Source organism: Periophthalmus magnuspinnatus, chromosome 2 (genome assembly GCF_009829125.3).
Source record: "Periophthalmus magnuspinnatus isolate fPerMag1 chromosome 2, fPerMag1.2.pri, whole genome shotgun sequence".
NCBI classification, from domain to species: Eukaryota; Metazoa; Chordata; class Actinopteri; order Gobiiformes; family Gobiidae; genus Periophthalmus; species Periophthalmus magnuspinnatus.
The window spans coordinates 6,932,347-6,956,536 of NC_047127.1; the positions used below are offsets into that span (position 1 = coordinate 6,932,347).

General features: G+C 38.4%; 1 protein-coding gene across 1 annotated transcript in view; it reads right to left on the minus strand.

Annotated features, from left to right (window-relative positions):
* Nucleotides 1-24,190, minus strand: part of chrm4a (cholinergic receptor, muscarinic 4a) — a 62,639-nt gene that overhangs the window by 16,096 nt on the left and 22,353 nt on the right. Inside the window, exons 2-6 of the mRNA XM_055227600.1 lie at nt 10,177-10,781; nt 7,142-7,287; nt 4,270-4,444; nt 4,171-4,203; nt 3,294-3,380 (exon numbers count right to left, since the gene is read on the minus strand). Coding sequence (XP_055083575.1) covers nt 3,294-3,380; nt 4,171-4,203; nt 4,270-4,444; nt 7,142-7,287; nt 10,177-10,781 — 1,046 coding nt within the window. The remainder of the gene's footprint in view (nt 1-3,293; nt 3,381-4,170; nt 4,204-4,269; nt 4,445-7,141; nt 7,288-10,176; nt 10,782-24,190) is intronic.

Below are 24,190 nucleotides of genomic sequence, written 5' to 3' on the forward strand. Positions count from 1 at the left end.
TTTAGGGATTAATTTGTTGATTCTGTACAAATCTGTGCTGGTTTCTTTTACTCGTAAACCGCCATGTTTGTTTGGGCCTGATCAGGACTTGGATGGGAGACCGCAGGGAAAATCAGGTGCCACAGTGGGGCGCCAGTGCAAATTGGCAGCCTAATTTCAGTCAGATTACTCAGGGCAGCCGTGGCTACAATAGCATCTTAGCTCCACCAAGTATAGAGTGAATGAATAATGCACTGTAAAGAAATTTGGTGTCTGGAAGAAGCGAAATAAATCCAGTGCGTTATTATTATTTTTAAGTACCAATGAGTGAAGTTGTGTTAGCTGGTTGGCACTAGCTAATATGCTCCAGAGGGATGGTCTGCTGTGATTGGTCATTTGTGTTGGCGTTTAGGAACAAGTACTAGTGGCCCAAAAGTCACTGACAGCTGAAAAAAAATCCATAACTCTTTTGTTTCTTAATATTTTTCTTTGATTTTTTCAGAGAATTTAGAACGACCCTTCCGACATCAGTATGAGCAAATACAGCACCAAGGAACAAACCCTCTTTGTGCAGTGGTACTTTGAGTCACATGGGTAAAATTCAAAAACCCAGCGGTGTTACCGTTGACATTTTAATACCAGAGATGCCCTAAGCGTAAATGCCATTAAAGGAATAATAAGTCGTTTTCAAAGACGGGGGGCAGTATGTGATCTCCACAGACCTGAATAGTCCCGACTTTTCCCTGTGGGGCGATCTTAAAGAAAAGGTGTTTGTGAATAAACCTCAGACAGTAAACGACTTAAAATGTAATATATCAAGGATCAAATAAGAGTCATAAGCTATTGGGTCATTTTTACTTAACTCTAGTTTAAGTTGTGATAAGTTCAAGTGTAAGTGAACAATTATAACCGTATATATTGCCAAAAATCTTGAAAGGTTTAGTTTACTTACCGCTAAAATTTGGCGAGTGTAACGTAAGAATTATAGGAGCTATTGAAGATTTAAAAGTGTCAGTGACTTTTAGGCCACCCTGTATATGATAAAGTTTAGGAACAGGGTTATTGTGGGGCTATGAATGAAACAAAACACAGCTACAGGTATAGATTAGATGAAGAAACAACACTGCAAGCCCCTATCCTTAATCAATACTCCCAGGACAGAAATTACATCTTCTGGTCCACCATACATGACCCTCATTCTCCAGTTCCAACCTCTCATGCTTACCAACTCATTATTTGCACCGCGACCGACTATACTTGACCCCAACATTCTATCCTCACCAAAACCGACCAATCACATCACTCCATCTCCGCCCTGATTGGCTGGCCCTTGATAGACGACCTTGACTAATCGCCCATTTAAGGACTACGATAATAGCTTGTAATAAGACGCTTCTCCCAAACTACTACTCAGCTCTGCACTCGAGTTAAATCGCTATAATGATGATGTATTTCAGGCTAGAAATAAAAGTCTCTAAAGGCCATTGGAGATACAGAGAGAGGGGGAGAGGAAAACAAAGACGAGCTGCTAGCGTGTGGCTAATTTTGGTTATTTTTGGGGCAGAAAGCAGAGATGACAGGGTTCCCAACAGATTCAAACCCAGTTAGATGGATAATAATATCAAGAAAGGGATGTAAGTTTGTATATAGATCAGAGCACAGGAAATAATACAAGAAATGTTGTGTTTAAAGTAAGGATGCACTGATACAATAGTGGGATCAGGTATTGGCACCGATGTAGAACATTTTGGTGGATGTCGTTCAGCCGATATCACATTTTGGTCTATAAATTTATGTAATAAGATGATTTACTGGCAAATAATGTCTCTAAATGTCTCATAATATTAAACTTTTATTTTTAAAAACTGATCTATAGTTACAAGATACATTTGGACCATTTTTTACCTTATGGTGTTTGTGTTTAAAGGTCACAAAGGTTCAGTCACTGCCCTGGTATCGGCTGATATCAAGTATCGGACAACACTTAAAGCCAAAGTATCGACATCAGAATCGGAACAGAAAAACCTGGATCGGTGCGTCCCTAGTTTAAAGTTGGACACAGTGTTGTTTCTCAGCTGTTTGGATCAAATTTTTCACAGTGGGACACCCCCTACATTTCGGAATAAAAATCAATATAACCATACAGTTTATTTGATTCCAATTCCTCTGAATACATATGTTGGTATAAACTGTAACGTCAAAATAATATTTCGCAACAAATTCCTCAAAAATGCATTTAATAATAAAACTACTCAAATAATAATCGATTCATAGTGTTTAAAGTTACAGTGTGTAACTTACTTACAAAAAAGTTAAACCATACTTCAAAACATTTTCCATGGACATTATTGAGTTTTATGCCACACTGCGGAATATTATAGACAAAGGAACAACATTTCCATGGGAACAAGTCCTCCTCCAGGCCAAATAAGCGTCAGGTTTGTGGAGATGCAAGCCCACTCACAATAAGGATGCATGTTTTTCATTTGAATAAAATCACCCATAATGAAAAACATGTTTGGGCAAAAAAGTTACATACTATGGCTTTAAATCAACGTCAGTGCAAATCACAACTTTGTCTTACCTTCTGAAATGGAAAGATAGTGCTGTTTTGAGAAAGACTAACAATAACAATTAAAAAAAGGAATCTCAAAAGTGAAAACTTTGAGATTCATGTTTTTAGTTTTACATATTTACATGACCTCTGACCTCTGTGGGTGTTGTCTCAAAAAAGCACAGAAGTGGGTGGGACATGTTTTGAATATAGAATCCTTTTTTCAATACTATATTTGTTTTTTTGTTATTACACTGTGAAACTAAATAAGTATAAGAAGCAGCTTGCATCTTCCCAACAAAGTATTCTACGGAAAAGGATTAGGGCCAATATAAATGAAATAAAGTAAAGAATAAATTCATATTTTCCCTCAGAACTTCACATTTGAGTTTTTCTTCCTCCATTTGTCCATAATCCTCTTCCGTAGTTTCCACTTTAGTAATTTTGACGACATTTTACTATCCAAAAACTCCACATATAGGATTCAAAACAGATTTCTCTATACAGAACCATGTAACGAGCTAGCAGTGGTATTAAAACATATTACCTACAGTATTTCAACCTTGCCTCTACACACACACGCCTATTTAAAACCTCCACTCTGACCAGTGCTAAGCGGGGAGCACTTTGACTAACGACCGCGGGGCTTTTTAGTGACAGCTGTCCAAACAAAAATGGCCGCCAGGTTGGTTTGAGTGAGGATTTGCATGGTGACTCTTTCTCCCATGATGCATTGCTGTGTATGTACAGTAAAAGACACGGAGCTCACCTCGTTGTTGGTGTTGTCTTTGGGCTCTGAAGGAGGGATGATGGCTGTGGTGGAGTCATTGGAGCTCTCCTTCTCCTCCTGGATACATGACATTACGGTTAGATATAAAAGTTCCATGCATTTTCAGCCATTCAAAGTGTTTTTTTTTGTTTTTGTTTTTTTATGTTTTTCCAATTATGACTTAGTTTCATGGAAGAAAGCTGAGAAGAAAAGTACAAACTGTATACGCCTACCTGTTATCATTAATTTTTATAGTCCTATCAGAACTATTGTGTAATTTTGCCCCTAGTTTACAATACGGTTGCTAGGTAACACTTAATGCCATTACACACTTAGATAAATAATAGTTAAAACCAGGCATTTTGAATAAGACTGCTGTGTCCTGTTCTGTCTGCATCGAATTATACACTGTTTTCATCTGCTCAGATCAGGAAGTACGCTGTTAGCATGCTAGTTCTAAGCATTGCCGTGATTGCACAACTATAAAATGGCCTCTGAAAGTTGTAAAAAGTGCTTATAAACTCATCGTGGTGAGTAATTAGGATGATCAAAATACACAGGGTAAGTGACGAATAGTTATGGACCTTTGCAAACTGTTAAAATGAACAAGTTCTGGTTTTAAAAATGAGGTACAGCGGCTTTAGGTTTGATTACGTTACATTTGAGGTACTTCATTAGTAGAAGAAGATGTCTACTTACAAATGTTAGTTTTCGAACGTTATGCATGTTTAGCCTTGCGCCCTCTGCTGACAGCTATTTGTATTAACGGAAATTGAGGCCAAAATACTGCATCTTAGCTGAAGTTTTAAAACCAATTCTAAGCGGACATACACAAATGACTTTTATGTAAACTTTAATTTGACATTACCTGTGCTAGTCTCGGGCTGGGCTGCGCTGATGGCTGCCCCTCCCCCGCCTCCGCTCCCCCCAGCCCTCCCGTTCCTCCTCCTCCTGCCCCCGCTGATGCCCCCTGCTGTCCCCTCCCCTCCTCCCCCGGCCTCCCGTTCTTCAGGGCGTCTGCTGCCGAGGTGCTGGTGTCCAGGCTCAGTTTGGGGGTGGAGTCGGGGCAGGCGGTGGGGGGCGGGCTGGGCTCGTTGTTGTTGTTCTGCTTCAACAGGTGGTTCTTCAGTAAGTTTGGCGTTCTGTAAAAATATATAACGTACCATGTATTTGAGCAAAATTTGTCTTGGCCCAGTACAGATATATGGTATAAGCAGCTCCTGAGGTCAAAATAAGTCCACTGTGCGCTGTCTGCATCTAATTATGAAGTGTTTTCATGTGTAATAATCAGGAAGTGCGCAAAGTGTTGTTAGCTTTCCACTGCAAAACTCCACTCTGGCCTCTGAAAGTTGTGAAAAGTGCTAAAAAAAACTCATTGTGGTGAATAATTAGGATGCTCTGAATGCGTAAGGTAAGTGAGGAATAACTTTGGACCACTGCAAACTGTTTAAAATGAACTAGTTCGGTTTTTCACATTTTTAAAACAAAAATCCAGTACAGCAACCTTAATATCACTGCAGTATATAGTGTATTTTCCAATTTGACTCTTAAGCTATTCATATAAAAGCACAACTGGTAATTCCACTTCACACATCTTCATCTCTACCATAGGAGCAGAACTATCAGCCTCCTCAGCCTCTCCATCTCTTTAAAGGTGCACTACGTAACTTTTTTGCTTGTCTCCATGGAGATATTATGTTATTGCTTTGACTGGAATGAAGGTATTAAATATCTACTGTGCATTTATTCAATTGCAGGTGCTGTTATTGCTGATAGAATGCATTCTTACAGACAGTGAGCTCGCCTCTTCACAGATCTAACCTGTAACTGGCCTGGTCGTGACAGTTGCTTGTCTCAATAGATAGGTTTAATGCAATACTGTGTAACATTTCAGGCAATGCAATAACATCTCAATGGAGACAAGTAAAAGGTGTACTCTCCATCGGAAAAGTTACAAAAGTTACATGAAAAATTCTACATAAATTAACAAATAAATACTCTAAATAATTATTAATTTTATTCACAAATTTATAGCTGAGTTTAGATAAATGTATAAAAAATAAAAATAAAAAAATAAAAAATTACAAAGGATATTTTCTCACTTATAAATCCCAGATGTTTCCATAGCATGATTTCTGAGAATAAATTATACGCTTTCCTCTCCCAGCTTTTAAAACAGAGCTGGATCTACACTGTGATGGGGCCCCGGGGCCAGAAATGGTGGGGGGGCCCTTCCATCACCATCCATCTCCATTATCACACACACATGCACACACACACACACGCGCACACACACGCACACTGGGGGCCTCGGGCAGTTCCACTTCAAAAACAACCTTACATGTCATTGGAATCTCTCATTATGATACATGGAAACTCCAACTAAAAACTGAATATAGCGCTCTACTTCCTCTACAGTTTTCCATATAGTTATGTTCTCAAGATTTCCCATAATGCATCATGTTAAATAGTGCAAGTCAGTAGTGGACTAAATGAACCAGGAACACTTCTTCAAATGAGATAAAACACTACTATCTATCATTTTAAAGCTGCACTAAGCATGTAACTTTCTCCATGGAAATATCATTGCTTTGCTTGTAATGTTCACAATAGGGCATTAAATTTATCTATCCCCCTGGAGACACAGCACATAGCAAAACCAGACCGAGTTACAGGTCAGATTTGTGGAAAGAGTGTTGTTTTTCAAGTTATTTTTGAGCAATAAAAACACCAGTAGTTAAACGCTAAACAGATATTATAATGTCATACTGTGGAACATACTAAGCAAAGCAACGCATTGCCATGGAGACCAGCAAATGAGAGCCACCTACCAAAAAAGTGACATAGCTACGGACAAAAATAGATCATCAGTTAAACCGGCAATCCATTAAAATATAATCTTTTGATAATAAGTGAAATATATAGAGTTACATGATCAACAGTGAGTAAAAAAATATGCAAAAACCGTTGCCATAGCGATTAACAATAAAAAATACAATATCTTCTCTATGTTGCGTGTAACTGGAAGGTGTGATAAGTATTAAAGAGGATGAAATCACCACATTTTAATGCAATAAAATGTGACAAAACTGTTATAATAGAGCTGCTGAAACTGGTGGAAGTAAAGAAGAGATGGAGGAGATGGAGAGGCTGAAGGGGCTGATGGCTCTGCTGCTGCGGTGGAGGATGACAGGGCTGATAAATGCGTGTTTCCATTAAGAGACACCAGTATGACGTAAGGTTAACCACATTAGGCAACAGGATCATTATGGTCATTACATGTGCAGTCAAGTGTGTTATAATAGTGCTTTAGTGAGATACGGGAAGTCGTTCTTTCTCTCTTTTTCTCTCCCTCTCTCCGCTGTAAGCTTATAAATGACTTTGAATTAATTTTATACGTGGATTGCAATGTATATTATAGTCTACTCTACTCTATTCTAGTTTGTTTTGTTTTGGACCAAATATCTTAAGCAGTTTTTTCAAGATTGATTGGCTGAGTGGCGCTGTCCGTGGTGCTGAAAACACATATAATACTGTTTCTAGAAAAGAAAAAAAAAAAAGTACAGCTATTAAAGCAAATTTCTAATGGATTACATCTTGTACTTTAAAATCTGATCCAAATCTTGTATATAAAAACACAAACGGAGCTAATGTTCCTTGTAAAGACCACCATTTGAGTAGAACAATGAGATTATAAAATGTGTTTTGTTGAGGGCGAAAACCCAATTTCCTTTTCCATTTTCACATTAGTTGCACAGCGTAAGAACACTGTGAAATAACTCTGTAAGGACAATTTTCTTCTGTATTCATTTATTTTAGAGCTGTACCTGACTCCTGACTTCTTGTCCTTCTTGTCGCTCTTCTGTTTGGACACTCGGCTGCGGGAGGCCAGGGAGATGTGGATGTACAGGACCGTCATGATGACCACGGGGAGGTAGAAGGCGGCGATGGCGGTCCCGAAGGTGACGGCGGGGTTGGACAGGAACTGGACACAACACAGGGGACATGGGACGCCTTAGGGACACCACTGAAGACATTAGCTCATGTTACATTAGACGCAGTAATACTACTCTGCAGTACAGTTACTACGTTTTACATAAATAATACATGGATTCATGATAAAGGATATATAAAGTGATTAGAGTTTTCAAAAGTAAATAAATCACCAGACTACAACTAATTTTGGTTTTCAACAAGTCAGCTATAATTATTTTCTCTTAATGTTGTCAAAGGAATACATTTATGCTAATTTTGAGAGTATTCATATCAAAATTACAAAGCGTAACCTTCTATTTCAAGCTATTTGGGGTTTTTTTATATGGATGTACAGACTAAAGAATACTCAGAATAACTTTTGGACACATCTACCTAGTTTTGTCTCCACCCACTTCAGATTTTAGCCAATCAGGACAAGGTCAGTTTTTTTCAAAATTCAATGTAGACGTCAAAGTTTACAGTTTTATGAATACACATGTGCAGGTAAGGTGGTGCTGTCCATGGTGCTGAAATCCTTTTTGTCGTCTTATTTAAAAGATGAACAATGTAACTTTTCTGTTGCCACCTGCTTGTCTCCATGGAGATGTTTTTTTTTTTATATATATATATTATGTTCCACAGTATGGCATTTCATTTTATTAGTCTTGCATTTATTGAACTATGGATGGTTTTATTGCTCAAAAATACCTTGAAAAACATGCATTCTCACTGTGAGCAGAGTCGCCTCTCCACAGATTTGATTTGTAACTTGATCTAGTGGTGATCATATCATCATTTAGACAAGCAGGTGGCAGATACTCCAATAGAAAAGTTACAGAGTGCACCCTTAATGAACACGTGTAGATCAGGCAATGTTAGTATTTGTGGGAAAAATAAGATGTTTAATTTGCATCTGGGCCATATCCTTTATATTTATCTAGAATCCTTGTCAACACAAACATATTTCCTACATTTAAAGTCCATTTGACAGGTTGTCATGTTTTTGTAACCATGTCTTGGTGTGATAGGATAGTACCATAGACTGTATATAAATGGCACTTCTGGCTCCATCAGCTCTGGCTCCAACTCACTTTCTATTAAAAAACTGTCACTCCTCTCTCCGTAACTGCTGCTGTCAGACTCGTCATTTTGGTCTTAAAATGTTTGTATTAACCCGCTCTACATGATCCTCAGGTTTTTATGTCACTATTGTGTCCATCAATCAGGATGAACGTTAATAACAGACAAATCCAGAGCCTTCTTTCCACATCGTCGCTCCCGCTAGCATTAGCAACAGGTTTGATTCCGTTGCCCGCTCCCTGCTAAACCAGCTGTGTCGGCGGGAAGAGGCGTTACTTTCAACAGCGTCGCTCCAGATTGGCTCTTTGGTTGCTATGATACTCGTGGTCAGAATTCCAAATATGGAACTTGGTTCTAAATTCGCCGCTATAACTGCTAGCATCGATTAGCTTCACGTGGCTGGAGCCGAACGCTATGGGTGACGTCACACTCACTTAGTCCACTTCTTTATACAGTCTATGGATAGCGGTTGTGGTCAATATTCATCATAGTTTTATATCAGTCAAGTGGCAGTTTGATTGGCACTTGACTGATTGGCAAAGAAAAGTATTTTTTTTTAAATACGTGCACTAAAACCTATGTTATCAACACCAAAAAATGCATCCAAATTACAAGGACAATTAATAAGCATGTAATAACAAATTTTTCTGACAGTTTTAAACCTTCATTTAAAAAAAAAAAGTCTATTTTTATAAGTTTAATCATAACTATTGTGGAATTTAGTTTTGTCCCTTGTCGTTGCTAGGTAATTACCTCTACATATGTCATATCTACTGCTTGTTTTCAACCAGGAAGTAACATTCTAAACAACAAAATAGGTGAGATTTGTCATGCGTACTTTAAATTCTGATATAATGTAACGTATAGTAGTGTTTTAATGAATATTGAATGTCCAGGTGAGCGAGCCCCGTCTCTGAATAGTTATTAACAGTGACAGTAGCCAAAAGCGTTGTGAGCCAGATGGATGAGCCGGTGACATCCCATAATGATATACAGAGAGGAGTGGACATTAGGAGCAGGCTTCAGGTGAAACTCTATAAAATGCGTAACAAAATGGGGAAAAAACAGGCCATGAGGTCGACATAGTAACAAGGTGGATTTTTATTTTAAGGGATGACAGCACTGGGACATACAGAGCTATTCATTAATACAGATTGGAAGTTTGAGGTTAGCTTCGCATAGTATTGATACTTTGCAGCTCATGTCATCAATATTTCCTAGGGGTGTGATACTAACTTCAGGTACTGCTCTGTCTGAGGTGTCCTTAGACTCTACTCTGAGCTTTATTTGAACACAATCTGACTAGAAAGAACTCACTTACTTCGAACTACAACAGGCAAGTTAATTTTTACTGTTACACAAGTCCCTTTCAGATAACGTTACCATCACAAGCTAGCTAGCATTAGCCAACAGTTATTCCGTCACGCTCACCCTTTTGTTGAAAATCAAACACCTAAACACGATCATGAACGCTCGTATTGATCACAGGCTCCTGAAAATGTGTTGTTTAAATCCATTTTGTATTATGTGCTTCTGCGTGCGATGTGTCACTGATGAATTGATTCTGTCATACACATAGATGTTGAACACCCCCAGCGCGATGCCACTGCAAAGTGTCAATACAGCGTCATTGTTGTAGTTCGCAATAGTTCTAGAAAGAAACATAAATGGGAAAAAAAAGTTCATCAATAAATTGATGAAACAAAATGCAAAAAGTGAACTAGCTTTGTGTTGCACTGCTTTTAAAAACATCTTTACAAACGTAACCAAACCAACATCTACAAACGTAACCAAATACACAGTTTTCTACCACTCTTACCTGTATGTAGCACTCCCTAGGTGGCACCGTCCTCTGCCCGACGATAAACTGCCAAAACAAGATGGCGGGCGCCCACAGGATGAAGGACAGGATCCAGGCCGCCGCGATCATCAGCCCCGCCATCTTTGTAGTCCTCCTGGTAGGGTACGTCAGCGGCTTGGTCACGCAGAAGTACCGATCGAAACTTATAATCAACAAATTCATCACCGACGCATTGGAGACCACGTAATCTAGCGCCAACCACAAGTCGCACACCACCGGACCCAACGGCCAGTACCCCACGATGATGTAAACCGTGTACAAGTTCATGCTAAACACCCCGATGATCAAGTCTGCGCAAGCTAGCGAGAACAGGAAGTAGTTGTTGACGGTTTGGAGGTGGCGGTTGACTTTGATGGACAGCATGACGAGGATATTTCCAGTTACGGTGACGAGGCTGAGGGATCCGGTAACCAAGGCGATAAAAAACATCTCCACGGTTTTGTAAGAGCTCCCGTAGGCCGAGCCATCGTCAGGGGCGGCGCAAGAGGAGGAGGAGGAGTCATTGGTGGACTGGTTGCAGGACGAGTTGGAGAAGAGGTCAGAGGTTTGGTTGGCGAACGAGTCTGGAAAAGAAAAGCGGAATTTACAGTTAGCACGTTAGCATGTTAGCTTGTGGATGGATATTTAGCCAGAGGTGGGTAGTAAATAGTCATATTTTTTCCACCTTCAAAGCGCTTTACATCAAGGAACCACTCACCCATTCACACACGCACTCCTACACCAGTGTACACAGACACTGGGAGCAAGGGAGGTTGAGTGTCTTGCCAAAGGACACAATGACAGTATTCATTTGTGAGAGCTGGAATCAAACCGCCAACCTGTTAGAGGATCTGACTGCCCGACCAATGATGTTTTTTTTATCGAAAACAGGATTTGAACTACCAACTGGATCAGAAGACGAACACTCTACCAACTGAGCTACTGTTCTTACATAAATCTACACAGTTACATTTATGAGTAACAAGTACTACACCTGGACTGGACTAAACCAGGACTAAACCAGGACTAAACCAGGACTAAACCAGGACCTAACCAGGATCTAACCAAGGGCCAATCCAGACTTAAACCAGGACTAAAAAAGGACTATTCCAAGACTAAATTAGTATGAATAAAATCACATAAAACCAAACTAGGAAAATATAAAAAACAATCATTAAAACTGGACTAAACCAGGGCTAAAACAGGACTAACCGAGGACCAAACCAAGACTGAACCAATGACCAAGCACCAAACAAAGGTTAAACAAGGTCAAAAATGGGACTAGCTCAGGACTAAACCAGGACCAAACCAGGACCAAGCAAAGACTAAACTCACATTTCCCTTCATGACATCCCTTTTTCAGACTTTCTCTTGAAGTTCCGGTCTTGCTACAGTTGCAGATAATTTGTGCTCTTTGGCTTGTGTGTATGAACCAGGGTCTATAAATAAACCTGGCTAATTGAACTTCTCAGAGTACTATGCAGACACCATATTTTTACTCCTACTTTTTACAATTTTTACTCTTCCCACGGTAAGTCTACAAGCGACAAAAGCTTTATGTTGACAATATGGAAAACATAAAATCCTTGGTATGCACTTTAAGTTTAGAAACGTCACACAACCTTTATGAACTTTCGGTTCTTGGGATCACCAGTTTCAGAAACGCAATTTTACCCTACACATTCTCATATTACAAATCTCCATAATAAAGGATAGATCTCATTTCTCCATGTTCACGGTTCATTAACACAGGACCATTCATCTGATCTTCTGTATCCTGCCACTCCACTGAACCATAAAGAGCCGATATGAGCCTTTTGCGGGGAATATATGGAGTCATTATTATCTACATTATGGGCTGCAGACTGTGTCCATTTAGCACATTAGCTTTCACAAAGTGTAACTCACAACACAGATAATTGACATATTATGCAAAAAATAAACACATTAATTAAACAAAACAAGCAAAAAGCACTTTGAATATTTTTCTGTTTATACCCACAACAGACCGTAATTCCACTAGTGCCATTAAAACAATTTATTACAAATATGTAGTAATATCATTCCCTCCATTGCATTAATCACCCATCTCCCCATGTACTTGATGTACTTGACTGAAATGATGGTATTTATGTATTAATTATTACTGAGTTAAGGATGAGTTAAGATGCATATGGGTGGAAGTTCTACCACTGAGCCACATGATACGCTGCATTGACTTTCTATGGGTTTTTATATGAATATGTGAATCTTGTGCAAAAGATACAAATTCATAAAATAATGGACCAAAACTGGAAGCAAGACCAAATCAATCAATCGACTAAAAAAAGGACTAAACCAGGGCTAAACCAGGACTAAACCAGGACTAAACCAGGACTAAAACAGGACTAAACCAGGACTAAACCAGGACTAAACCAGGACTAAACCAGGACTAAAACAGGACTAAACCAGGACTAAACCAGGACTAAAACAGGACTAAACCAGGACTAAATCAGGACTAAAACAGGACTAAAACAGGACTAAACCAGGACTAAAACAGGACTAAATCAGGAATAAACCAGGACTAAACCAGGACTAAATCAGGACTAAATCAGGACTAAACCAGGACTAAACCAGGACTAAACCAGGACTAAACCAGGAATAAACCAGGACTAAACCAGGACTAAACCAGGATCTAACCAAGACTAACCAAGTGCCAATTTGAACTTAAACCAGGATTTAAAAAAGGACTATTCCAAGACAAAATTAGTATAAATAAAATCACATAAAGCCAAACTAGGATAATATAAAAAATAATCATTAAAACTGGACTAAACCAGGGCTAAAACAGGACTAACCGAGGACTAAACCAGGAACAAGCAAAGACTAAAATCACCTTTCCCATCTTGACATTCCCTTTTCAGACTTTCTCTTGAAGTTCCGGTCTTGCTACAGTTGCAGATAATTTGTGCTCTTTGGCTTGTGTGTATGAACCAGGATCTATAAATAAACCTGGCTCGCCTAATTACAGAAAAAGAAGTCAGCAAAACAGCTGATACTAGCGCGCTTCAGTGCTACTGTCCAGGGGCCGTTTTTGTCATGCTAGCACCAGACCTAGCTTCAAACGAGACACACATTTCAAAGAGACGGTATTACACTTTATTAATTGTAAACACACACAATATATAAATCCTATATTTGCCAAAAAACTGTGTATTAAAGTGTGTTATTAGCTTCAGTTTCATTTTAGATGCGCCCCTTTGCTCCCCGTGCTAAGTCACTCCCCCTTCAGAGCGCTATCACAACACAATCAGCCTGCATCCCGCTAATGAAACTACCGCACATCGCATCAGGTTTGTGAAGTTGTAGTGTATTAGGCTCGCACTGCTAATCATAAGGTGTGTTTGAAGGGCAAGGGACAGATTGCTAAATTACTCAAACATGCACAGATGACATATAAAGCCACTTCAGGCATGTTTTTAATGAGAGGGAGTTATAACATGGTAGGAAGTTGATGTTGCATTATACCGCCTCTTTAAGTGTTCAAAAAATGATGATGAAAAAGCGCAGCACTTCCAGTAACTATTGAGATGAGCGGGGTAATTAATCACTCCTCTATTCACAAGCCTAATTTGTGTTTTTCCATAATTATGAAATCAGAGAAATTGGCGCACAATAATTATTCTCTTCAGAGCACCTGCATCTTTGAAAATATTTGTTAATTTGGAAATGAAATAATTGATTGATATGTGAAATGCCATACTCAAACGTTCAAATACTGGTTATATTGACAGTACACTTGAGTTAGTCATAGACATGTACTGCCAAACGATTCCTTTACGCCCTCCTGATGACTCCCAGCAGAAACTGTCGAACAATATCTCAAATGGAAAAAATTCCCAATGCCTCTGAATATTACTTAATTTCATTTCATTTGAGCACACAAAAGTTCAAAAAAGGTACAACATATTTCTACCACAAAATGCAAAACATTTTTTTTCCTCAACTAAAGATCCAGTCTGCTCATTCATCTAATGTTTTTTTCCTTGCTCAAGGCAAACTGTTCTTTCACTGTTCAATACAAAATATGTAAATGGATGTGATGAGACATGATCTGCCTTTTGGTGTTTCACAAAATCACTCCCTGCAGAAGCCGGAGTGATGTGTGAATGCTTTTGTGTGGAGTTCTACACAATGTCCATCTGGGATCACTTATGCTGAAAGCAATCAGGAAGAAACATCTGACCTGGGACTGGTCTGACGGGTCAAATCCACAGTGGATTTTTAAACCATTTTATGTGGTTTATCTTATTTTTTTCCCCTTGCTTTATTTTGTCTTACTGATATGTGTAGCACTCTGCATTTAGCTCTACACATTTATCCACCTGGAGTGGCTCTTGCTGAAGGTCATCAGGAAAAGTCACTCATAACAAATATTTGAATCTCACTGAAGTGTCACAACAGTGGAACAAGCCAAAAAATTTTACTTTTGCTACATCCTGTTGAGAGAAAAGCACAGACATCTTCCCTGTCCACAAATGCACAAAGCGTTTACCTTCTGCATGTTTTTCACAAACAAAATAGTTCTTATTGACGCTAAAATAGGTTGAAGTGCATCTGTCGGCGTCTCCATGTTTGTTTTGGTTTGTTTGAGCGCTTTGCCTTTGGCTTCCACACAAACCTCAAAGCTGCTCTGTGATTGGTCTGTCAACCAGCAGCCAGGTCTGATCGCAACAGCTGGAGCACGCCAAGATGGATTCTCATGAGTTTGTGAACTTACAAAGATCGTGAGAATCCATCTCGCTGTGCCAGCTTAGGCTGCACTGTTTCCTAATGACGTGATGGTTGTGATGGTCCTGAGCTCTCAGAAATGACTGAGTTTTAATTTTTCCCAAATAACTTGAAACTATTAGTAACCCTCAACTGTCCTGAGCAGTTTTAAGCTCATAAACCAGACTTAATGTAGATTGCATTCAATGCAAATGCATATGTTAGCATAGCAGTCGGGTTGCTAACAAAGAGATTGTTTATCAAATTAGCCAATTAAGGACACAACACATGCATGCTACGTCCACTTAGGATTCCTCCATAAACAATTATAGGACTGCCAGTCCTTGAACAACCCCATCACAGGGGACCATGTGTTCTCTACTGGGGAAACAAGCATCTCTCTTTATAATAAGGTGGAGCTGGACAATTATTTCAGTGTTGGCACATATTAGTTTCAGATATGGACTACAAGGTGAAACGTCATGAATATGTTTTTGTTGTTGTAGCTTATAAAAAAGAAAGAAAAAAATAAAAGTCCAAGATTTAACCCCTGGGGAGCCCCTAATTCTTCCTTTGATCCTTCCTTTAATGAACTTCTGCCCCAGATATGCCAGGCCTGTTTGTCTCATCTGGTTTGGAGATGTTCTCATTCATTGTGTTCGACCACAGACCACATCACCGGAGCACAAAGGGAGGACATGGGCGTCTTAACTGGGAAAAAGTGAGGTAAAGACGCTCTAATCACAGTCGGAGGAGCCCCCCACTGCTCCAGCCCTGACACTCACTCCTCACTGCACACTGCACACAGCTACAACTGATCGGGCTTTAGCTCAGACAGGGGAATTAAAAGTCCTCCAGCTGGCAGACCGTCACACCGGCTAAGTTTTTCCTCATAAATCCCTGTTTTTAAGATGTCTTTTAGGGTGTTGAAAAATTAGGAGTACAACTTTGCAGGCGGGATAACATGAATCTGCAATTTAGTGAACACAAATGATGTTGATACCACAATGATAATAAAACACATTTCCTTTTTAGCCAATAAAATGTAATTTTCAACACAAAAATGACTGTACTGTATGGTACTTAATATTTCAATGCAGCCAAATATGGTCGACTACAACTTTTTCAAACTAGTATCTAGTTTTGATACCAGTTTTAGTAGTGATTAGTATTTGAGTATCAATTTATTAATAACACTTAGAGCACAAAATACATTAGGCTAAAAGAGAAACAATGTGAATAATGAATTCTTAACACTATTTTATAATAATAATAAACAAAACAGGACCTAAGAGAGACCCCTGGGGAACTCCTAATGTTTGCTTCATTAAAAACAAAACACACCTTTTTAATTTAACTTTAAATTACATTATGTATATAATCCTCTATATAATTAATGATTTGTCCAAGTTTAAATCAAAACTGGTGACAATGGTTTCCCTGTTTGTATTAAACATTTACCAACCTCTGAAACACCATATTGTACAAACAGCCATAAAAATGTAATATGTGTAATAAAGGTTAATAGTCGATTTGTATCTGTTTCCCTGGTGAGCTCTTCAAACCCCTGCCTCTCCACACATCTCTGGTTATTGCCTGTATAAATACAAGTGCTCGACGATAATGAAGTATATTAAATATACATTCAGTGTTGTGCCCCAGTGGGAAAGGGGAAAACGGACAAGTGTTAAAGGAGGGTTATGTGCAATGTACGTTATGGATTTTTAATATACTGTTTATAGCTCTGAACATGATGTACAGGGTATGTTTTATAGCAATGAGCTAAATAATTAATAATAAATGCAAGTCATGAGTCACAAGTACCAGTGGAGACAATTCACAAACACCAAACTTAAGATGTAAAAAGAGTAATTGTAACTGTCAGGCTAAAACAATAGATTTATTCTTTAAGTTTAATTTAAGTTAATGCACAAACTGTGGTATATATCAGGATATATAAAGGATAGTCCACAAACATGCTCAAACACAAATGTTCAAATAATTAATTACTGTCAACAAAGCTTTTGTCACTTTGTTTTGCTGCAGGTGTTGAGCTTTAGGTAGCGAAAATTCAGATAAGAGAAAGTCCTTTGAATTTCAGCAGTGAAACGGGAAACGCAAATGAGAGAATCGTGTGAGGCTCATTCTGTTCTCTAGATGCTGGTGATTACTAAAAAAAATGGGGAAATGGCCACTAATTTTTATACTAGTACTGTCTATTAACTGGAAGAACATAATTTCATTCTCCATTTGGCATCTTATTCCAAAACTAAAACCATAAAATGACTGGCTCCATGTAACAGGACTCATTGGTCATGCCTGTGTACTTTATGAACTGAGCCCCAGCTGCGTATGATGGTTTTCTCATTTCTCTCACTGTTTCTCCATACTTCCTGATTACCTCACGCCTCGCTCTGATTGGATGCCGCGCTTCCGGTGATTAGTGTAAATTAAAGCCGCATGACGTATGTTTGTCAAAAGCCCATTGACTTTCAGAGCAGCACGAGGCAGTTCTATAGCAAAATGAGAGAGGACGTTTTAGGGCCGCATCCGTTCAAGTGCCTTGGCTTCTATTTGCAGCATTTAATACATATAGAAAAACGTGAGTCATGTTTTTTTTCACACCAAAGATCTGATCATTATCTGACTTCTGGAGTTCTCAGATATGAAATGTCATGTAATAAACAGTTACGTCTGATGTGACTGGTTTCTTTCTGATTGTTCACACCTGTGCAGGTTTTGACAAAAAGGGCAAACTAATTTAAGATAAAAAGATCCTATTTTACGCAATACTAATTCTCGTGAGCTTTAAACCAGGTTATAATGTTGTTACCTTAAAAAAACAGACCTGGAATTGTGTTTTGTTTCATTCACACATGTTTCAGTAACTTTTTATTATTAGTCTGTTTACATCTCCAAAGCTCAAAATGCTCTGTTCCACCTTGAAATGTCATGAACCGGTAGTTTTCAAGTTAACAGCTATGTTTTATCTTTTGTTTAGTAGAGATTGGAAATTCCGGGGCTGAAATTTCCCAAATGATTCTAATGAAGGTGTGTGGAGTTTAATGACACAGTGGAGCACTTCCTGTATTACCACATGATGACATCACGGAATGGAGTGGAGTGTTTTCTGCTTGAGAGAAGAACACAGCCTAAATTTGCAGGATTTGTGTGTTTAACGTGTGTGAATGAAACAAAACACAATTCCAGGTCTGTTTGTGATGAGGAAACAGCATTTACTCATCTACTTTATTGGGCTATTTGACTTTTTTCAATTAGTGGTGGTTTTATGACTTGAAAAACATGTATTCTTCCTGTGAGTTGGGTCGCCTCGCCACAGATCTGACCTGTATCTTAGCCTGGTTGCTCAGTTTAATGCCATACTGCAAAACATTATAAGCAAAGCAATGATTTTTCATTTAAGGAGACAAGAAGATGATGGATCCTTTGCCAGTAATGTTGCATAGTTAACCTAATAATTTAGCATTTTAAAGTGCATATAGCAGGTTTTCATGTTTATTTAGTTATTACTTGGTTTGGTGGGATGGTATTTGTCATAGTTTTACATCAGTCAAGTGGCAGTTTGTGAAGAAAAGTGGAAAAATACAACTAAATACAGGAAGTAGCATGGACTTCTACAATAAAATCTATATAAAGGCTACAAAATTCCATCCAAAACACAAAAGGAACACAATTTTCTGGCATTCAATTAACAAAATAAAAGCGTAGTTATGTATTTTTATTCATCAAATAATTATGTAAGTTAGACAAGTTTATTGCCCTTGTTTGGTATGGTTGCTAGGTAACAGCTATGTAATTACCTCTACATCTTCTGCCCATGTCCAACCAGGAAGTAAAATGACAAACTTCACCAAAACATCTAAAATAAGTAAAACTAGGCAAGATTATTAGTCAAGTTTGTGTCTTTTTTAGGTTTAAATGTCATAAAATCTATCTATTCTGTATTTTTTGGCCATGTTTTTCTCTGCCCCCTCTGAGCGGTGTCCATCTTGTGTTTTGTTCCCACGTAGTGCCGAGAGCGTGACACAGGCTAACAAGAGCTTAGCGAGTGGGCGGACATGGCAAACGTGCGCTTTGAGAGAGAGAAACTACCACACAACCTGGCAACAGTACAGCCATTTGTCTAACACACATTCACAACAGTCGTAAGCAAAATCTGCGTGTTACACAAAATTTAGAAGAAAAAACAAATCACCAAACTTGGGCACATTTACGTTGTTTGATTTAAAAAATAAAGAAATGTCAGCCACCTGCTTGTCTCCATAGAGATGCCAAATGCACTTTATAACACCAGTAATATATTAAAAGCTAGATATGTCTAATGCCATACTGTGAAACATTACAGGTAAATCAGCATAAAAGCTGTTCTACGTGGATGAGTTTTGAGGTTTTTCTTGAAGGTGGGGAGGTTGGTGCAGTCATGGGGTGGTGTTGCTGAGGTAGGGAGTTCCAGAGGGCGGGGGAAAGCTCTGTCAGGTTCCCCAGGTTTGGAGTTTGGTCCTGCAGGGGAAGGACAGGAGGTTGGCGTCGGAGGGAGCGGGATGGAGCGGGATGGAGCGGGATGGCACGTGGTGGAGCATGGTGGAGCGTGGTGGTACGGCAGGTCTGAGACGTAGGAGGGGGGCCTGATTGTGGAGGGCTTTGAAGATGATGAGAAGGACTTTGAAGTGCATGCGCTGAGGGATGGGGGGTCACTGGAGGTTCTGGAGGACAGGGGTGATGTGTTCATGGGACCAGGTGTTGGAGGAGGCGGGCAGCAGAGTTTGGGATGTGTTGTGACTTAAGTGTTTCTGAGGGTGTGCTGTAAAGAATGCTACTGCAGTAATCTAATCTGGAAGGGATGAAAGTGTGGATCAGGGTCTCAGTAGCAGAGAAGGACAGGGATGAACGGAGTTGGAGCAATGTTTTTGAGCAATATTTTGGTGTCAAATTGGTGTCAAAGAGAAAAACACAGTTGCGGATGACTGGGGATGGAGAAAGTGTGGTGTGGTCAAACTTTCATTTGAAGTGTTTGGATGGATTTGGGGCCAATTATGAGTATATCGGTTTTATCACAGTTTAGTTTGAGAAAGCTTTGCTGGAGCCAAGTTTTGATTTCAGACAGACAGGAGGTAAGTGTGGAGTGAGGGGTGAGGTTGATGGCTTTGGTGGAAATGTACAGTTGTATGTGACTGGCATAGCAGTGAAAATGTAGACTATGTCAACACATGGTGTTGGGGGTGAAGTAGAGGACGAACAGAAGAGGACCAAGCACTGAACCTTGACGAACACCTTGAACTAGGAAGCAGTGGAGGAGGAGCAGTTGTTGACTTGAATAAACTGTTGTCAGTTTGTGAGTATGAGGAAGGTGAGATGGCCAGGGTCAGAGGAGAGGAAAATAGCAAATGTAAAAGAAAAACTCAAATCTGTCAACGGTACAAAAAGTGAAGACGTTTCACTGCTCATCCGAGCTGCTTCTTCAGTTCAGTTCTTCAGAACAAATTTTTCTTTTACTATCAAAAGTAGATGGGAAAAGCGATGTACCTTAACAAACCAGTATCTCAGTGTTAGTCGTAAAAACAGCGATGCAAAAAGAGTAAACTTAACACCCAGGTATGGAGCGGCAGCCAGTCTCTGCCATCTTGGTTCTCCCACATTTTGAACCACTACTGTGTACCTCTACTAATTTTGGTTACTCCACCCACCTCTGTTTTAAATACATTTATGTACATACATGTAAATACATTTATGATTTTTTATATATATATATATATATATATATATATATATATATATATATATATATATATATATATATATATACTTTTACTGAACTTATTTCAATCACCCCCTAACCCCTGCCTTCACTTTTAAGCATCCAGATCATCTTACCAATAGCCACGCTGCTAACTTGTCATATCAATACTTTATTTCCCACAGTAGTCAGCAGAGGGTGCCAGACACCAAATTCAAGCATTTAAATGTAAATGAATAATTTTCGATGTGTAAAATTTGCAAAATGCTAATGCACAATAAAAAAAAAAAATGCAGCAAGTCAAAGACTACATGAATAGAATGACCTACAATGAGTGGCCGCTTTTCAATAGGAGGTGGAAATGTACAGAGGCAGAACAGAATGTCAAGGCTCTGCTGCTGCCCTTTACATAAAGAAGTGGACAATGTGTTAGAGGTTTGTCTGCTATGTCACACACACTCTAACTCTGTTCATGTAACAACTTACATCCTTATATTTTTATGTTCGCCTATAGAGCGCCCCCTACATGTTCAAGTATTTCCTTTCATATATATCTATTTCATGTGTATCATAGTGTTTTGATAAGGTTAGTCGCTGTAACTAAACTACAAACTAGCAAGTTGTTGTTTTTCCCAATATATTAAATGTGTGGAGTTTTGTGCAAAGTGACTAAGACTAAGATTGTATGGTCGGAAAATTGTATTTAAGGCCTGATCATTGTTTAATGTAAATTTTATTGTTGTTGTATTTTTGATCCCTGTGACCCTGACCCGTGGGACTACGGATGGAAATTAGCCGTATGGCTACAATCCGGCGTGTTTATATTTGTGCTTTTGTCATGTATGTTCATTAACATGCACTGTCCCAATCAAATAAACAAATAAATAAAATAAAAATAAGTATAATTTATTTTCTCATTTAAAGGGGCTGTACCTGATTCTATTGCCATTCCATAATGTGAAATATGTTTGATATATTGTGAAAGCATCTCTTGTGCTAAGAATGAGACGGCTGTGTCCTGTCTGCGTCTAATGATATAAAGAGGTTGGTTTTTTTTTTATTGTCCATGAACACATAAGTAATGCTAGTGCGCTGTTGGCATGCTAACTATTGTTGACCTCTGGAAGTTGTGAAAAGCACTTATAAACTCATTGTGTTGAATAAATAGGATAGTAGGAATGCATCAGGAAAGCGATGAACAACATATTTTTTTTTTATTATTTGGCATTTTTATAGTGCACTTTAGATACACATTTACACATCAGTCTTTCATTCTTTCTGACTTACACTGAAATTCATTTTTAAACACAAGGTCATAAAACTAACAAACACATTAATTCCCTTTTAAACAAGCTTTTGTTCACTTTGGGATTAGTATTTGACATTTTCTAACTTGAAGTAATGTCTATATTAGGAAAACACACTTAAAATTATGGAAAAATTAAGTGAATGCAATGCTAATAGAGCCAGGCGTTTGTTGTGAACACAATTTGATCACAGAACAAGTCTAGTGATGATTTTTGAGCTTAAAAACGGTCCAGAATTGTATCTATGACGCAACAATTCAGGCAAAATGCAAACAGAAAATCTTGTGTGCTCAGAGGTTTTGAATCAATGGTTTTAATGAAACAAGCGTGAATGAAACAAAACACAACTCCAGGAATATTTTTGATGAGAGCACAAGAGTATAACTTCATTTTAAAGCTCAAAAAGTCTGTCTGTGTCCTTTTCAAACGTTACCTGATGTGACTTCACGAGAACTTTCCCTTCGTTCATATTCTCTCGCCCGACGCCTGTTGTGAACGTGCTGGAAACGACTCAGAGAAAGTGTCCTCTCCGCTCGAAGACATCTGCTGCCGTGTTATTTACTCCGACAACAAAAGACCACATTGTATCAGTACATTGTGAGCATGTGGTGTTTTGCATTTCTCCGACGCCACTCTCCCACATTATGTTGATATTAAACAAGTCTGCACAATGGCTTATAATAACTCGTAATTATTATCACCGTTCGACTGTTCAGTTTGCTTGTCTGAGACCCAACCAAGCATCTAAATCCAAAAGGACACGAACCATGCCGGCATTAGTCATACCATAATCCGACTCAAACGTGCTGGTATTTAAAAGTGTGATTCATAGCTGCCATATTAGTAAATGGTAAATGAGGGAATGCTTGGAGAGAGGAGGGGCTTTCAAAGACCGAATGTTTTCACGGAACATTTCTAGTGAATGTCAAAGCAGGACAGTGCTGACGAGAGGAATGTGTTGCTTTAAAAAATATTTGTTTAAATCCCAGTCGTACAGCGCAAATGATTGATTATGGATTGTGAGTTAAAGAGGATATGTTCTGCTCATCAGTGGTGGAATGTAACAAAGTAAAAGTTATAAAATACTGTACTTTAGTAGAAATGTCAGGTATCTGTACTTTACTTAAGAGTGGATACTTTCTACTTTTACCACACTACATTAAAGAGCAAGTATCTGTACTTTTTACTCTACTCTACTATTTTGAACTGGACTGAAAAGTAAAAGTTTTTTTTTTTTATTATTGTCTGAGACCAGCTTAGAAGGCTGAGGGGTTTATTTTTTTGAACGCTTGTAATCTCAGAAAACCAAATATATATATATATATATATATATATATATATATATATATATATATATATATAAATAAAAACAACTAAAAAAAACAAAAAAACTATTGAATCGACAGTTTTTTTAAACAAAATTCAGCACAAATCTTCATCAAAATCACTACAATTGCTTTATTAGATCTCAAAATCTATGAAATACTTTTACTTTTTACTCTTTAAGTACATTTTACACAGGTACTTTTACTTGAGTATTTTTAAATTTATCTATTTATTTTTTTTGCAACAGTATCTCTACTTTTACTTAAGTAACAACGTAAACTTTGCTCAATCTAAACATTAATACTGATCGAAAATGGCAAAGTTTATTGTTGAAATCTGGTCACGTAACGCCCAGCATGTATGACCAATGTTTTGTTGTTGTTTTTTTTTTGTTTTATAATTGCAAGTACATTGTAAGTACAGAGCTGTGGGCAGAGATAGGCTTTAAGTGTAAAAAAGTGAAATTTTCCAAGCACTCAAGCCTCAGTACAGGATAAAATAGGATTAGTCACATGCATGAATCAGTGGAATTACTACTCTGAGCTTAAGTAAACATTTTTCAAGAATGTTTCCAAAAACGTTTTCTCACATTCTAGATACGATTCAACATATACGACATTTTAAGACTTGTATTTAAAGATGTGCTAAGTAACTTTTTTGTAGAAGGGTCCATCACCGTCACTTCCTTGCTCGTCTCCGTGGCGATGATCCGTTTGCTCTTCTCTACAGAACGGCATTGAACTTGTCCTACAGTATCTCCATGGTGGTAAGCAGAAAGTTCACACTGTTTACCAAAGGTGTTTTATAAGGGTTTGGATAAGTTATTCCAAACCTGATTTATTGAACTAAAACATAT